General features: G+C 51.3%; 1 protein-coding gene across 11 annotated transcripts in view; it reads left to right on the top strand.

The window, feature by feature from the left end:
• CACNA1D (calcium voltage-gated channel subunit alpha1 D) overlaps positions 1-17,072 on the top strand; it is a 301,488-nt gene that overhangs the window by 236,817 nt on the left and 47,599 nt on the right. For all 11 annotated transcript variants that reach the window (XM_044253375.1, XM_044253372.1, XM_044253378.1 and 8 more), the window contains 8 exons: positions 405-511; positions 1,902-1,989; positions 2,834-2,941; positions 3,033-3,085; positions 4,504-4,650; positions 6,123-6,324; positions 8,312-8,470; positions 9,797-9,907. In XM_044253375.1, coding sequence (XP_044109310.1) covers positions 405-511; positions 1,902-1,989; positions 2,834-2,941; positions 3,033-3,085; positions 4,504-4,650; positions 6,123-6,324; positions 8,312-8,470; positions 9,797-9,907 — 975 coding nt within the window. The remainder of the gene's footprint in view (positions 1-404; positions 512-1,901; positions 1,990-2,833; positions 2,942-3,032; positions 3,086-4,503; positions 4,651-6,122; positions 6,325-8,311; positions 8,471-9,796; positions 9,908-17,072) is intronic.

Below are 17,072 nucleotides of genomic sequence, written 5' to 3'. Positions count from 1 at the left end.
GCTGTCCTGGGGTCTCAGGGGCCAGAGCCAGCACGTTGTGGGGCGGCCGAGTTATCTGGGCAGCGATGATGTCCTAATGAGCGAGGCCACGCACACCCTTCTGGGAGGCTCTTTGGACCTGCCCACGTTGGACTCCCACACGCAGCTTGTCATCCCTGCCACGGAGTCAGGCTGGTCTTCTTTTGAAACCCATCTGAAATCGGCTGCCCCTTTCCCATTTTTGAACAAATACTCTGTTGCTCAGCCCTGTTGGTTGACATTTCTGGCTTCCTAGTGCATGCTTGTTACCAAAGTCCCATTTTCCTCAAGGTTTTGTAAAGAGCCCAGGTTTCTTTTCTTCTGAGAGAAAAAAAAAAAATATATATATATATATATCTATAAATCACTCATGGTTCTGTTTATAGATGGCGACTTTTGGAGCTTTCCTCCACAAAGGGGCTTTCTGCAGGAACTATTTCAATCTGCTGGATATGCTAGTTGTCGGGGTGTCCCTGGTGTCATTCGGGATCCAGTAAGTAGTCTGGGGTGGGTGCGGGAGTGGGGGCACAAGACTCTGGGGCAGTTAATGTGAGGAATTTTAACATGATTCATAAAGGCTAGGCATCACTTTAACAATTACCTTCAGTTATCCGGGAAACTGTGATCTGTGTGCATGCTGGAAAGCGTTTGGACAGTTCATCCTTTCTCCTGTTTCTCCTCTCCACGCCCCCTGCCAGGCGGGGCTTATTACTCTCTGTGATCCTGGCTTTCAACAGTGAAGTCTTGACTGGGAGAGAAGGAAGCCGGGTTCTAGCTCGGGTTCATCGAGGACCTCGATTCTTGGGTCCTAGATTCTCAGGGTGGGGAGGGGGCCTCTGGGGACCCTTTTAGCTTGGCTCCTGAAGGTTTCCCTCGATCTCCAAGACCCCTTCCTCTTGGCTTCTACAATTTTCAGCTAGGAGGGGGCAGAGGCTATAAGTTAGGGCCCTAGGGATGCCCCAGTGGCAGGCTGCCTGCCTGCTCTACCCGAGGGGTCCTGGGCAGAGGCTCCAGGGGTAGCCACGTGCTGGCCTCAGTACCCCATATGAGAACATGTGTTCACCTACAACCTCTGAGTTCCATGAGGCTGTATCCCCCTCAGAAGTGTTAGTCCTCACCTCCCACTGCTGCCCAGAGGGAAAGAGCCCAGAGTTGCAGGTGGAGGGGACATTCTCACAGCATCTTTGCAGCTCCCTAAATTCCCAGGTGTGCCTGCCCTCTCCCCCTGCAGCCCTTGCTGCTGCCTCCTGAACACGTGTTCTGGCCACCTGCGGGGCCCAGTCATCTGCATTTTCTGGCCTGGGGCTTCCTAGCTCTGCTCCCTCTGCCTGGAGCCCCTTCCCCCTTAGTCTAGCTAACCTGCCCCTCCCCCCAGGGTGCCACCTCCCAGGCTCCCCCAGGATGTACCCTCCTAGCAGCACGTCCCACTTCCCCTCCATTGTCCATTCCCCAAGCAGGTGATGACTGCATCTCTCCTCCCGACAGTGAACTCCTCAGAGGCTGGAGAAGCCCCACATGGAGCAGGTCTCCCAACTTAGAAAGCAAACCCCACCAACCAAAATTGCAGCCTAAAAGCCAAGTACTACCTCGTGTTTACATGGAGTGAAAAGAACAAAGCGATTTCCTAACTTGTGCCTCTGCTGCATTAGCTGGGTCCCTGAGTCAGGGCCTCTGGGAGCGCCCCTGGGCTTGGCTCAGGAAGTGCTTTGGAGTGTGGACAGGACAGAGAAAGACCTGTGCATGCATGTGAGTGTGTATGTCACGGCGAGAGGTGAGCTCAGCTCCACACGGGCAGTGGTCCTGCAGTGAAAACCACCTGAAATAACTTCAGAGCATCTCATCTGACTGTAAAACATGGCCTTTGTTCTGTGCTCTTTCCTCAGATCCAGCGCCATCTCCGTTGTGAAGATTCTGAGGGTTTTAAGGGTCCTGCGGCCACTCAGGGCGATCAACAGAGCAAAAGGACTTAAGGTCTGGGTTTCTGCCCTCTGGGCTGGGCTACTTTGGTTGGGGCCAGAGCTGGACTGAGGCTTGATGGGTTTTTACCTGGTTGTACGTCTAGAAAGGACATCTCTGACTAGCAACACTGCCTCCAGCAAGTGCTGAAAGTATTTTACAAGTGACTTTCTTTATCTTTGTATATTTATTTTCCTTAATATGATTGCTGTTGATCACTTTTAAAAATTGTTAGTAATGTTTTCTTGGGTTTACTTTGGTCTTTGAATCTATTCTCATGCAGGTCGTATAAAAGGTCCGAGGTTTTGCATTTTCTGGAGTCTGTTTATGGGGGGCTCGGGTCCTTGTGGACCTGTGTGCCTGGTAGTGCTATACCCCATAGCGTTTCTTCAGACTGAATCACTTTGTTTATTTTTTTAAAATATTTTACTTATTTGGTAGAGAGAGACACAGTGAGAGAGGGAACACAAGCAAGGGGAGTGGGAGAGGGAGAAGCAGGCTTCTCGCTGAGCAGGGAGCCTGATGCAGAGCTCGATCCAAGGACCCTGGGATCATGACCTGAGCCAAAGGCAGACGCTTAACAACGGAGCCACCCAGGCACCCCCAGACTGAACCCCTTTGGAGAAGACCAGGGAGGGGGCTGGTCTCAGGGGTTCTTCTCCTGGGTGGCCACGATGCCTCAGGGGTAACTCCTCACAGATACCGACCTGAAAAACAAGTGCAAGAGAACCCAGGGTTGGAAAATCATATAAAAATGCACATGAACCTGGAAAATCTTGGCCAATGTGACATTAGCCCGAGGCTGAAAGCACAGAGCGGGTAATCCTCCTCCACCTTCCCCCGGCCCCTCTCTCCCCAGCATGTGGTCCAGTGCGTCTTCGTGGCCATCCGGACCATCGGCAACATCATGATCGTCACCACCCTTCTCCAGTTCATGTTCGCCTGCATCGGGGTCCAGTTGTTCAAGGTAGGGGGAATGTACGTGCCTTCTGGCAGGAAGCTCAGCTGATTGCTCGGCGGGGAGCCTGCGTCTCACTGCCTGTCTCTTGTATATGCAGGGGAAGTTCTATCGCTGTACAGATGAAGCCAAAAGTAACCCCGAAGAGTGCAGGTGGGTGTCCTGAACGCCAGAGTGGGCAATGAGGAAGAACAGAAAGTTTCAAGGATCCCTTTGTGCTAACATTTCAGAAATTTTCATCATGGACTGCAAGAGAGGCTTGTGTGCTCAGCTCAGGGCGGGAGAGTTGGGTGTGGCGGGAGGTGGTTATTAAGGTGACCTTCACATATCATAAAAGTAATCATTTTAAACAGTCCAATTCAGTGGCATTTCGCACAATCACACTGTGGTACAAGTGTGACTTCAGTCTAGTTCCAAACCTTCAAACCCCAAACCCCAAAAGGGTGGATAAATGGCTTTTGATGTTTGCCATGGAGTCTCTAAATGGGGGGGTGCACACCAAACCTAAAATAACAACTAAGAAATGCCCCCACAGAGCCCCTCCCTCCAGTTGTATGGGCCATTCTTCCCCAAACCAGAACTCGAAGGTCAACTCCCTGGCGTTCAGGAGCTGGCTCGCCCCTTCTGACAGGTTCTCCCAGCTCCCTTTCACCCCTCGCTCCCAGTTCCCACATCTTGGGCATGTCTTTCTTCACAAGAGTGGACAGAGGAGGGACTAGGTGGGAAACACCCGTGTCTCTTCTCCCAGGATGTCCAGAAGAACATGAAGACAGACACGAAACCACTGCCCAGAGCTGTAAGACCGTGGGGTAGTCCATGTTTCCCCATCCTTTGGGGCTGGCACCCCGAGGTCTGGGTGCACTTGCTGGGAGCAAGGCTGCTCACACTTCTTGCGTGTGTTCGGGGTTTCCGTCCACCAGAAGGTGCAGTCGGAGTGTGCCGGCTGCACATGACTGCTTGTGCACCCCCAGGGCCACCATCCACACAGGCGGGGGCAGGGGGAACACCTCTTGCTGCTGAGCAGCATGGCAGCAGGCAGAAGACCCCTTCTCTTGTCTCGCTGAGTCTCTGCTTCCCCATCGGTGACCTAAAGACATGGGTCTCTTTCCAGGAATGAAACTCAAGGACAGATCTTGTGTACCAGAAGCCATAGAATTCTTGTAGAAAGAAAACTGGGACTATTGTTAGTACAAAGTGAAGGAATTTGAGGACAACCAAAATGCAGTTAAGAGGACACCTGGGCTTGTTTCCCAGAGCTTCCAGAATGCTCCATCCTGGAGCTTCTGATCATTCAGTGTACGCTCAGAGCCCTTGCATATGAGAGGTGTTTATCGTTTGGTAGGTTTTGTGTGTTATCAGGCATATGCCGGCTGGCCGCCTCGTTTTTCTGGGGGCGCTCATTAAACTAGTAGGTACTCACTGATTACTGGAATCTTAGAGTAGAAGAAATGCACAGCAGGAGGAAGACAAAGTCACATGGCACTCAGCTGTGGGGCCGGGACGTGGGCTGGGGGCAGCTGTGACTGATCGTATGTCAGGCCAGGACGACCCACACTACTTTTCCTCTCTAGGGGGCTTTTCATCCTCTACAAGGATGGGGATGTTGATAACCCTGTGGTCCGTGAGAGGATCTGGCAAAATAGTGATTTCAACTTCGACAATGTCCTTTCTGCTATGATGGCGCTGTTCACGGTCTCCACGTTCGAGGGCTGGCCTGCGTGAGTATAGAGAACCTCCTGAGAGTGTCCCAAGCCATCTGTCCATCCATCCATCCATTCATTCCATCCTTCATTCCGAGTTCTAACGTGTGCCAGCCACGGATGGCTGCCAACATGCTGTTTCTGACCCTCTCGCTCATTCATAAGAGGTGTGTTTGGTACCGGCGCTGTGCACTGTGCTGTGTCAGGCACCGTGGAAGAAGCAGTTGTCCAGACATGCTCCTCCCTTCAAGGTCCAAACCTAGTCAGAGTCTCAAGCAGTTAGACCAGGCAGGAGGATCTGTTGAATCAGAGATGAGCAGAATAGGGTTCTGAAGAATGGCTAGGATTTTGATGAGTAAAGCATAAAAGAAAAAACAACAACAAAAAAAATCAAGCGAGAAGGGAAAAGCTAGAAATCGAAAAGAAAGTCTCTTGCGCCTTTATTACCCTGCTCTGATGCCCATGTCCGCTCCGGCCCCTGCCACCTGAACGTACTTATGTACACAGAGTCCGGATGCCAGGTTGCCACGTCTGGAGAAATGGCGGAAGGTGGACGGGCTGGTTCTCGGGGCTGGTGGAACTCTCTGATGCTTGGGAGAGTTGGAGTTACTGACAGGAGAATCCTGTGCAATGCAAGGACAGTTGGGTGGGGTTTGTTCATGAGGGAATTAATGGGTCTGGGAGAAGAGACGCAGGAGGGAGCCCCTTCCTGCTGGCAGAGGCACTGGCTGCCGTCGGGTTTTCAGGAGTGTGCCTTAGTTAATCTGGGTGGAAGCCGAGGGGAGACCATGGACCTGGGCCTTGGCGCTCAAAGCGGCTGGGCTCGTCTCCTGACTCTGCCCCTGAGGTGTGTGACTTTGGTCACTTAGATCCCTCTCTGAGCTTCCATATGACAGGGATGACTGTAGTATCTGCCTTTCCAGATGGATGGGAAGGTGGCTGGCACAGGGTGCCTCGGGGTGCGTGGCTGGGCAGGGCTGAGTCTACATCCATGTGGGGGTGAATTTAACTTGGGGTGTTACAGTATCCCCCCCTTGAGAGTTCTGCTTGGTATATATTTAATTTCTGGGTCTATTTCAGTTTGGGGTTCCTCTCTTAGTTCTTTGGAAATCCCAGGTTGCTGCTTATTCTCTTCATTGACATACGTACAGTTTTCAGTTCCACTAATGTCTTAGACATGCTGTCCCTCCTCTGTCCTGCCAGGACAAAAGAGTACTATTGAATCGCCATGAAATCTTGTATTTTTCAGCCCTCAGAACATCAATCACCAAGTGTATCTCAGGTGTTCCCTCCTCTGGGTGCCTGGCCAGCTGGGCCTAATGCCAGCCGAGGCCGGATGCCTCAGAGACCTGTGTGCATCCGGGGGCTGGGGTGGGCTCCTGGGGAGGGGTTGGACAGGCAAGGCCCACGGAGGGGGTCAGAAGAGGCACACGGTTTAGCCGTTTGGGCTGAGTGCGGGGCAGGGCTCAGCAGGTCCTTCTGTTCTCCAGGTTGCTGTATAAAGCCATCGACTCGAATGGAGAGAATGTCGGCCCCGTCTACAACTACCGCGTGGAGATCTCCATCTTCTTCATCATCTACATCATCATCGTGGCTTTCTTCATGATGAACATCTTTGTGGGCTTCGTCATCGTCACATTTCAGGAGCAGGGAGAGAAAGAGTATAAGAACTGTGAGCTGGACAAAAATCAGGTTAAAGTCACACACTGTTTGGGCTTCTGTCCCTTGAGCAAGAGAGAAGCGGCTTGTCTTTGGCCAGCTTCCTCCATGCCCAGAGAAGGGTGTGCGCCCGCTCTCTGTCCTGGGGCTCAGATCCTGTTCACAGCACCCTCTCAGCCGATTTGAGTCCTTGCTGGGAAGAGTCAGCTTTCCAGATACAGACGAGACCCTGTCATTGTGAAAATCTACCCAACCCTGCAGATGAGAAATCGAAGAACGCTTAGGCCACCTTCTGCGGGTGTATCCCGTTAGTGATAGCTCAGAATCAGGAGGTACCTAGTGCCCCTCCCACAGTCCTACAGGGGATTGTGTCTGACCTCCTCAACCTCAGCACTACTGACATTTTAGGCCAGATAGTTCTCTGTTGTGGTTTTATAGGATATTTAGTAGAATCCCTTGCCCTCTACCCCCTCGATTTCAGTAGCAACCCACCACCCCAGGTTTTGACAACTGAAGGACCTCTCCAGACATTGCCAGATGTCCCTTGCTTGAGAACCATTGACTCAGGAAGAAATAACCTATCCCACTGCAGGGAGAGTTACTAACATTAAACCTGGGCCCAAGATTGTACTGGGGTCAGTCTTGTTATCTTCTGTCTTGTTCCAACCAGTCTAAACAGCAGCAGGGCCTTTGGCTCTGATTGCATGAAGATGTGAGGGGGCTCAGGAGAACTTCTCGTCTCTGGGCTTGCTTCCCTCTCTCTAGATTGAGGGCACTCCAGAGTTACTATTAGAGGTCCCTTCCAGCCCTAAAAGTTGGAGAGTCTTCTCTGGGACCTCCCCCAGGCCCTGGTTCGGTAGCACCTCTGTTTTCTCTGTTTGATGATGACATGAGGGGTGGGGATCATCTGCCAGCCCAGGCTTCCTGTGGGGAAGCGGCCGTGTGTCTTGGGCTATAGCTGTACCCACTGGGGCAGTGAGGACAGGGCCAACTGGGTTCGTAGGAAGGTGTTGCTTGGATTTGTCAGGGCACCCCTTCCGATCCCATCAGTGATGGTCGGCGGGAAGCCTGGCTCGGCTCTTCATCAGCCTCCCCTCCCCCTACCTCCTAGCCCCTGGAAGAATCTCAGGACAAGGCCCAGGCCAGCCAGAGAGCAGAGCCAGAGCTGGACCTCTTGAGGTCCAGAACAGGTTCGAACTGGGGGTTCCTGGACTCAGTATTCGAGGTCACAGCAGGGCTAGATCCTGGACAGAGGGAGGCTGTCTAAAGACAGAAGCCAGGGTCAAAGCAGGCGACTGGGAGTAGGTCTGGGTCTAGGAGCAAGGGCCGTTGGCTGAGCCGAAGGGGCTGGAGGCTCCCGCCAGCCTGCAAAGGGCGGAACAGCCTCAGCCCCAGAGTGAGTGGGAAGGACAGTGCTCTGGCCATCATGGCTACCACAAGCTCCTGAGTCTCAGAAGGTCTCAGGGAGACACACATCTGGTTCACCATTAGACACATGTGGTTATTACAGTCTGGCTCCCAAGACGTTGGTCTTGTGGATCGAGTCTTGGGGAGTGAGCCCAGCCCCTTGGGCTCTGGAGGGGTTTTTGTGCCTCTTGTTCGCTGGCTTCCTTTCCTCGAGGTGGCCCTGGGCAGAACTGCAGGCACAATACAATGCTGGTGTAGAGGAAAGGCCAGGAAGAGGCCGGAGTCAGGCCTCACTCCTCTGCTTCTGCCTGCAGGGCCTCAGGCAAGGCACTTCCCAGTCTGGACGTCTGTTTTAATAAGGAAAATGGAGGCACACCAGGTGCTCCTCTTACCCACCCCCCCAGGTTGCTGTGAGGAACCGAGGAGGTGGCCGAGCTAGGGTCCTGCGGCCAGTGACGCAGGGTGGTGTCCGCGGGGGGTGTTGTCATGGTTCTCCCCGGTCCACAGTCCCTCGCAATGGGAGTGCGTCCGCCCTCGCCGAGCAGCCGAGACCGGTGTCCTCCTCCCGTGGATGTGCTCAGGACCCCTCCTTGCTCTTTTCTGCCTGTTGCAGCGTCAGTGTGTCGAATACGCCTTGAAGGCACGTCCCTTGCGGAGATACATCCCCAAAAACCCCTACCAGTACAAGTTCTGGTACGTGGTGAACTCCTCGCCTTTCGAATACATGATGTTTGTCCTCATCATGCTCAACACACTCTGCTTGGCCATGCAGGTAAAAATGGGGACAGCCGCGGGGGTCACGTCTGGGCCTTCTGCGCAGCCCCCTGCCCCCAGTTCTGAGGGCCGAGTGCCGCTCCCTCACATGAGAGTGGGTTTGATTTTCTGATGAGTCTGGGCTGTAGTCTGGCCAGAGCCCCCTTCTGGCTAACGGTTCTCACGGTAGGCACTTAAGATGGCTCTTTTGTTTTAAGAGACTGTCTGTACCGCACGACCATAGGTGACATTCCCATGGAGCCCGAGTCTGGCATTCAATTCTATCAGCACTTCCTGTGGGCCCCTGAAGCCAGGGAGCATTTAAGGACTAAAGCTGGGTCTGTGTGGAGTAGGGCAGGAAGGCGTGGCAATCCTGCTTTTACTCCTTACCAGCTGGGCCATCTTGGCAAGGCAGTTTAAGTCCCCTGAGCCTTGCTTTCTTCCCTGACAAAGTGGGAAATCTCTGTACCTCGTCTGAGGCCAGGTTTGCGCTGGATGACTCACCCCAAGCACTTGGCCCTGGGTCCGACCCAGAGTGAACACCCAGTGTTGAAAAACAAAACATAAGCCATGTCCCTGTCTGCAGGGAGCTCTTAGAATGGTTAAAAAGGTGGTGAACAATCTTCCAGCTCGTGGAGTAGAGTTTAGCCTGTATTATAGCTACCTCTCGGCACCCTGGGGCCGAGAGATGTGACGCCTTTCAGTTGGCCAATTTGATATTAACAGTGAGCATTTCCAGCAGTTCTGCTGTGAAGTAAATACTGCCCTAGGACAGAAGCAAAGGCCAAGGTCCAGATCCACTTCCTGCACTGACTTTAAGAACTTAAGCAAATCAAACCAGCTCCCAGTGCTGTCTGGAAAAAGGATCTAAAAGCCACCAGAGATACATTCTCTGGCATGTTTTTCAAATCAAGTCTTTATGAATGAGCAGGAAAAAGTATGAGGTCAAGATGTTACTGCCTTCTGTTGAACAAAGTGGACCTAAATGGCATCAGATTTATCCCCAACCAAATCCTGTCTTTAGTCAAAGGCGTTTGGGTGGGTTCTGCCTTGTGCGTGGGTCAAGGCCCTGAACAGAACCCCTGCTGGGAGGAAGGGTGGGAATCCCTTCATCCTGAGCAGAGAAATTGGATGTCTTTCCCCTTCATCTTCCAATCATCCTCATTCGTCAAGGCCCCCCTGTGCTTTGTGGTGAGTTGACCATGTGCCATTGGAACCAGTGGAGGTTGCCTCCATGTCCAAGCAGAGGGTGGATGCCTGCAGGCAGCAGGGGGCTGGGAAGCCTCCTTTCGTGAGGCTGGCTGGGCCAGGCCCCTGAGAACCATGCTTTTGCCTTCGCCCACAGCACTATGAGCAGTCCAAGATGTTCAACGACGCCATGGACATCCTGAACATGGTCTTCACAGGGGTGTTCACCGTCGAGATGGTCTTGAAAGTCATCGCATTTAAACCTAAGGTGAGTCTCTGAACCCACTTCTCAAAGGCTGTTGCCGAATCACCCCAGAGAAGCACAGGCTTCCTGTGCATCTTGTGTTACTGAGGGGCATTGAACTGTTCTGGCCAATAACTAGGTTATCACCTGAGAACGTTCAAATCTGATTAGAGCATCTGAGTACATATGGGAAAACAAAACTACAGAGTAAAACCTCATGAAAAGAGTTCTGAGAAAAAGAGGTGTGGGGGGGCAGAATTGGGAATTTGTAGAATGGAGATGGGCTTGAAGCCGGGTTTTCTGTCTCTAGAAGAGCTCATCATGCTGTCTCAGGGAAACTGGCCTCGTTGCTAGAGCAGTAGAGAAACTGCTTTAACAGAACCCGTCAGAAAGCCTTCAGCCTCGATTTGACTCTTAGGTTTCCAGGAGAAAGACCTTGGTTTTATTTGTCCTTGGTCTACAGCTTCTGTTTCACCTTTTATGGAAAGTTCTACCGGTTGGAGAGTTCTTACCAAGAACTGTTGGAAAGTTCTACCGATTGGAAAGTTCTACTGGTGGGAGAGTTTATTTGACTTAGAGAAATGTCACTTGAGTTTAAGACAAAACGAGACATGAAATTGTTAAACACTGTTGGACTAGTCAGCATATCGTGTCGCTTTCGGGAGGGAGCAGATCCTTCCCCAGGGCTGGCAGAACGGTGCCGGAGAATGCATCCAGCTCTGGATCCAAACCCATACTCCCCACTTGGTGATGCGAGTGGGCTCCTTCATGGCTCTGTGCTGCGTTTTCCTCCCCCGTAAAGCGAGGACACTACCAGCCCAGTTTCACAAGGCGGGTGGGAGGGGTGAGGAATCACTATCTGTGCCATGCTTAGAAGAGTGCCACCACGCAGTGATATGCTGCGGACACATCCGTACTGTTACTGTGACCGCCACCACCATCATCATCAAGTCCCGATGTCCCCTCGTTCTAAAACTGTAGACGGAGCAGCAAATCTGGGCTGAGCTGGGGGACATTGGACCCTTGGCTTCTTTGCTAGCAAAGCTCCCAAACTCTCAGTTTGTGTAAGTGACAGAATCTGGGGACCCGGTTGTTGGTTCGTCTATAAGGCATTTGGGGCCTAAAACGCTGGTTTTACTGAGTCAGATTATGAGAGGATGGTTTCGCATACTCTGAATTTCCTTGGAATTCTAATCCGAAGCTGTTCCTTTCTTTAATTTGAATTAATTTGTATGCAATCTCTATCAGATCTTTGTGGACCAAAAAGAAAGGACGCTTGTAAGTGATCACTTGGGGTGATTGCAGTGGGGTCAAATTTGGCAACTTATGCATGGCCAGATGTTAACTTACTGTGACTTGTCCATATCTACCTACATAAACATACCCTCCTTTTCCAAATCCATCTTAATTTCCTTTGAGATTTTTGGTTTGCTTCCCTGTCACCTTTACTTCTCTGAGCTATCTTTGTCTGGATTGATGAAAAAGGTTGTCCAGTAAGAACATCAACAAGACTTGAGAGAGACAACACGGAACCCACCCATGGAACGTTTCCAGATCCCCTTGCTGTGTCTTCCCTTGCCTGGTGGTTAAGCTCCGAAATGTTTCAGAGCTTGCTCTGGGTTGAAGAGAAGGCCCACTTGCCCATGGCATGTGTGCGTGAGTGCGTGTGTGTCCGTGTGCGAATGTGCACCTGCCAGCAGGCCAGTGCACCCAAGGGCTCATGTGCCCTTCTGCCCAGTAAACCGCTGCTGTCAGACTGGGGAGGAGGATTTGGTGGCATGTGATCAGACTGGTGATATCAGGAGGGAAATGAGTAGCTAATTTTTAATCAGTACTGATTAATCAGAGTTTTAAAATGAGTGGTTTCCGCTAGAAATTGTGCTGCGTTGTTGTTTTGCCCAGCAAGATATTTCCATAACATGAAACAGCAAACAGCAGTAGGAGCATCTCTGTGCATGAGCAGGACGGTCTCTGCATTCACCGAAGCCGGGACAGGCAGATTTTATGTTGAGGAGGGGAGAGAATCTGTTCACCAAGAAACCAAGCCCTTCTTAAAATGCTTCACGCCTTGTCCTTGTTTTCCTCTTCTGGGTTGACAAAGCAAGCCCTGGGGAGTAGGGTTTCACCAGGAAGCTGGTGAGACCCCCTCCTCTCTCATCAGCAGTCAGACTGAGGAGCAAGGCTGTAGAGGCTGCCAAGGGGAGACTCTTCCAGGAGATGGCTGCATGGAAATCCTAGCCCATGGGTCTCATCTCAGGAGAGCCTTTGGCTCTGTGAGGAGTCTGTTTAGGGCCCCTTGGCACAGTGTTATCCACAGTGAGGGGCTCACCAGCATCTGTCAGGAGAGATGGGTTGCAGCTGTTCTGGGATTCAGATACAGAAAGCAAGTTGGAGAAAATTCTTCCTGATGGAGAAGAAGGCATTGAGAGGAGGATGGGCTAAAAGAAGTCAGGAAACCTGACCATGGGGACTTCTATATTCAAGGACCTGCCAGAGACATGGAGCCTCCCAAGAGTACACACCTTGAGGGAGAAGTCGTTGGCGGACTTGGCAGGTCAGGTCATCCCGCCTCCATAAGCAGGGAGGGCTGAGGTGGAGAGGCACAGGCAGGAAACCCAGAGCTGGGGAGCTAGCTGCCCCCTGCGTGGGAAGAGCTGTTCTGAGCATTGCTTCTAGGTAAGAGAGCGAGGAGGCCATTGAGTGAATTCTCTCTGCTCCCCAAGGGAAAACCCACCATCTGACATTGACCTTGTACATTCTGGATTGTGCTTTTGACTTGGAGGTGACTGTGCCATCCTAGGCTTTTAAAAGGGAGGTCCTAATTGAAGTAAGATAAGCCCACTTTGCTGGCCTTTCCCTCTGGTACTCCCAGGGGAAGCCACCGGACTTCTCCGATGAATTCTCTTTCTCCAAGGAGGGAAACTGAAAAAGAAGGGCCTTCTCGAAAGTACTGGCTCTTGCAGGAATAAAGAGCACTCCCAGTTTGCTAAGACTCCCTCTTTCTCTTTGTCTATCTGTCTTTGTCCAGTATGTACCCGAGACCAGGTTAGCTGCCTTGGCTGTGGGCTTTTCCCCAAATAGCCACACTTTGTTCCCAGGTCTGCATTTTGATCTTGGTTCTAACCTCAAAAATGGCTAATTTATACTCCTGACCGCCTGGGCTTGGGAAAAGTCAAGGGTAGTAGGGTTTGGAGGAAGAGCAGAGTATTTCGGCACCCTTCTGCTTCTCCAGTGCAGAGTTGCTGCACAGTGGACGCTGGCATTGGTGCCACCAGCCTCCTGGGATGGCATTCCCTGTCCCAGGGCCCCTGGCAGGAATATGGGCTCTTAACAGAGTATTAACAGTCTTTTTGGAGGACACCCTCCATTTCCTACGAAGAACATTTGATAGTCTTTACAGTTTGTCAGTGACCACATCTATTTTAAGTGACTCATTTTAATGCCAAATAATACTTGAGACCGAATATTCTTCTCCTTAGCTAGAACGTTGCTCCAGACCTTGTGGGCTCAGCCCGTGCCTTCAATGTAACAGTTTCTCGGGGTGCTCTCCTGGTCCCCTTCTCCCCTGGTAAATGTCTACAGGCCCAGAGCTTCGCCAGCCATCCCTGTCATCCAGACCTCTCCTGCCTTTCCTTTCCCTGGGCTGCTGAATCTCCCCTCTCCCCTTCCCCCAGTCAGACCCTCTCTGCTCATCTACCACAACAAAACTCTGGTACAGCCACCTGTTGCCTGAGGGGGAAAAAAAATGAGAAAACAACAACAACAACAAAAAATGAGAATTTTCTTAGTCTCATGTTCAGAGTCCTCTACCAAACCTTGGCCCATTTGAACTTCTGCCTTGTTTCTTAGTTGCTTCCCCACTAATTCCTTCTATGCTCCCCAACCCCAGCTGTTAACAAGCCAAACCTTTCCATGGCACATGCTTCTATATCTGGAAGCCCTTTTTTTGCCTTGCTATTGCCTGAGGCCCATCTAAAATGCGGGGTCCTCTGTGACATCCTCCCCACCAGCTCAGCCAAAGTCTGCTCTTCCCTTCCCCTGCGTGTCCACTGGAGGCTTGCTGGGTGATGTCCTGATCAGTACTTCTCTGGATCTCCCTGTTAATGGCTGAGTGGCTTCTTGAGGTCACAGGCTGGGTCTTATGTGTCCCACACAATGCCTGCTCCATACTGACTACTCAGTAAGGATGGGGTGAAGAAAGGCATAAATGGATGAGCCTGTAGTTGCAGCCCTGTGGCACGAGATGGTACGTAGCATATTTTCTGTCACAGGACATTTGGTCAGAGTAGAGGGGCCAAACGCGAATGCTTTCCTATTAGCTCCCACTTGACCTCTGGAAAGTCTTGTGCTAGCTAGAAAGCAGTCAGTTATGGTGTCTCCTGAAATCTGGTTCCGTGGGTCATCTCTTGGGTCCAGCACTACCCAAACAGTCCTGGGCAGAAATTTCTGAGTGATCTGGCTGCCATGGTAAATCACAAAAGTGGGTGATTTGTGTGGGCTCCTTCAGATCTGCAGATGAAAGAGACTCCAGGAAGCAAAAGAACCCAGAGTTGGGCTGCCTCTCTGGCTTCTGTTCTGCACACATCACCCCCGACGCATGTGCCACCCTCGACGCATGTGCCCACGCATGTGCTATAGCCCGGCTGGGGTTCCAGCTCTGCTCCCAGGAGCCCACAGTCAGGAATGACATGGACACTGACAGACTATCAGAGTTCTTGGAAATCTTGTAAGTTCCTGGCCCTAATGGCTACATGAGTCTGCTTTATGATTTAAAATTTCCAAGTCAGACATATTTCTGAAAAATGAAGATTATTGCATGTAGCAGACTTGCTTGGTGTTTCCAAACCAGTAGGACAGAACAAAAAATAAAAGCTGACTCTGGCTGAATGCTAGGGACTGCTGATTCCGCCTGAGGGCCCTAGCCTGGGCATTCAGTAGCAGGAGAGCCTATCATTTTTGGCCAAGAGAAGAGGGCATAGGGATGGATGCTCTGTGAGAAGCCTTTGTCTCGTCTTCTGGTTACCCAGGCACTGTGGTGGCTTTGGTGGGAAAGGGGCAGGGGACTGAGTCGTGCTCATTCAACAGTGATTTGATTACATGGGAAGCTACTAAACAGAGAATCAGATGTGGGGAGAAAGAGAGCCTGGCATTTTCTGCCTCTGTTGGCCCCATGGCACAGCCACCTTGTCTGAGCCCCCTGCATCAGCCTAAGCCCCCCATTGCCTGGATTAGGGGTATGTACCTTCAGTACAGGAGTCCTCTAGGACTGGAGCACAATTTGCAAGTGTGAGGGATCTTCTGAAGAGAGTTGACAAGATTGTCAAAAATGTTCCAGGACCCCAAATGAGAAGCCTCTCTTGATTTCGTGTACCACAGTGAACCAGGATGGGCCAACTGGAGGATAGTGTGTAGGCCAATGGGAATGATTCTGTGGTAAGTCCTGATAATTCTGGAAAAGCAGGGAGGAGCTGTTCAGGACTAAACTCCAAAGTAGGTGCACAGGGGGGCATCCTTGGCCTTGGGAGAACAGCCTACTATAGTGGAAGGAGCAGCACGTGGGGTACAGCTGTGGGCAGGGGCTGGTCCTGTGCCCGGACAGGAGAGGAGGAGAAACTTGGAGTCTTCAGCTGCTCTGCATACCCCTGAGGTCTGATTGTTACAGGTGCCCAGCTGTCTCAGTGAGGCATTAGCCCTTCTCTAGGGAAGATGGGAATGATCGCCATGCTCTCCTTTGGAGATGCTGTTAAACCCAGGAAGGGAGGGACAGCCTCTGGTCCTCAGAGTAGCCTATGGCAAGGCTGCTGGTCAAATACCTGTTTGTTACCTGTTCATACAATGTAAATAAGGGACCCTGCCACCCCCACTACTGTGTTCAGCACTTGACCCAACTGACTTTTGTGTTAGGAGGCCTTCTCTGTGAAGGAAGCAGTGTACTCCTTTGGGTCCAGGCACAAGCTCTTTGTGTCCTGGCTGGCCAGCATGACCAGCACGCTCAGTGGCACTAGGCTGGCCCTCAGAGTGCTGGCCTTGCCCCAGTCTGCCAGCCAGGAATCACGAAGCATTGGAAAGAAAAGCTAGAAAGTGCAAAAGGTAGTATTCATCAAGATTTGTCCCATTAGACTTGTGTACACAGGTCGGCAGGGTTGGTACAGGCAGTCTGCCTTTGTTTACTTGTTGGATGCCTGAGATGAGGCGTCTGGGAGGGGTGGTCAGCGAGACAATGTGTGACAGAAGAGGGGAGAAGTGAGGAGTGGGTGAGAGGTCATGGCAGGTTGGGTGCGAAAATCTTACATTATTTACGATGAAATTTTTTAAAGTCCAAACCATCAATTAGTGTCACAGCTCCCCCATAATTGTACCTGGAGTGATCAGCAGGAACTAGAACAAACAGCCCTCCTCCAGTTATTAGGAGGGCACACTTTCTATGGTGTCATCAAAGGCCGGGGCTCCACAGTGGCTTTCTTGGGGCCTGCATGTGATCACAAGTTCATGGGACCGGACACTTCAAAGTACCTTCTGTTCTGGGTTTCTTCATCCTCACTAAGTGTACCCAGTTGTAACCATGCTTGACCCCTTTTTATAGATTTCAGACCTGGATTTTTTTTTTTTAATTTCCAAAACATGTTCCAATTTTTTGAAAAGACCATTGATTTTCAGACAAAGTTGTTGACCTTGCAACCAGAAGCTTCTATGTGTAGTGCCCACCCCCATACTTCTGACCAAGGGTTTCCAGTGGTTTTCAGGAGACAGCAGGCATGAATTTAGCACCTACTGTGCTGAGCCTACAAGAGAGCATATGTAAAATGTATGCCACATAGATATACACGGATTTATAAGTCATGGTCATCGAGACGTCTTACCTCCATGCTTGTTGCAAGATAGAAAGATCTGAATGATGGCAGGATGCTAGGTCAGTAGAAGAAAGAGGCATTGCAGTGTGTGGAGCAAAGGGCTCAAGGCTCTGAAGGTAGATAGTGGGGCCAGTGGAGGAGGAGATGAAAGAGTCAGCATGGTACTTCTCCTCAGAGGTCTTTCAGTGGGTTAAACCTATAAAGACCCTAAATTCCGTTATGACATATGAAAAGCAGAGCAGGGGGCAGGAGGATCTGAAAAGGTCCCTTCAAGGAGCTGGCATTTGGTCTGACCTTGAAGGAGGAAGTGGATTTGGACAAACCCAGTGGGGGTGGGG

This window comes from Neovison vison, chromosome 6 (assembly GCF_020171115.1).
Source record: "Neovison vison isolate M4711 chromosome 6, ASM_NN_V1, whole genome shotgun sequence".
Taxonomy (NCBI): Eukaryota; Metazoa; Chordata; class Mammalia; order Carnivora; family Mustelidae; genus Neogale; species Neogale vison.
Note: the sequence above shows the minus strand (reverse complement) of the source record. Positions and strands in the feature narration are given on the sequence as shown.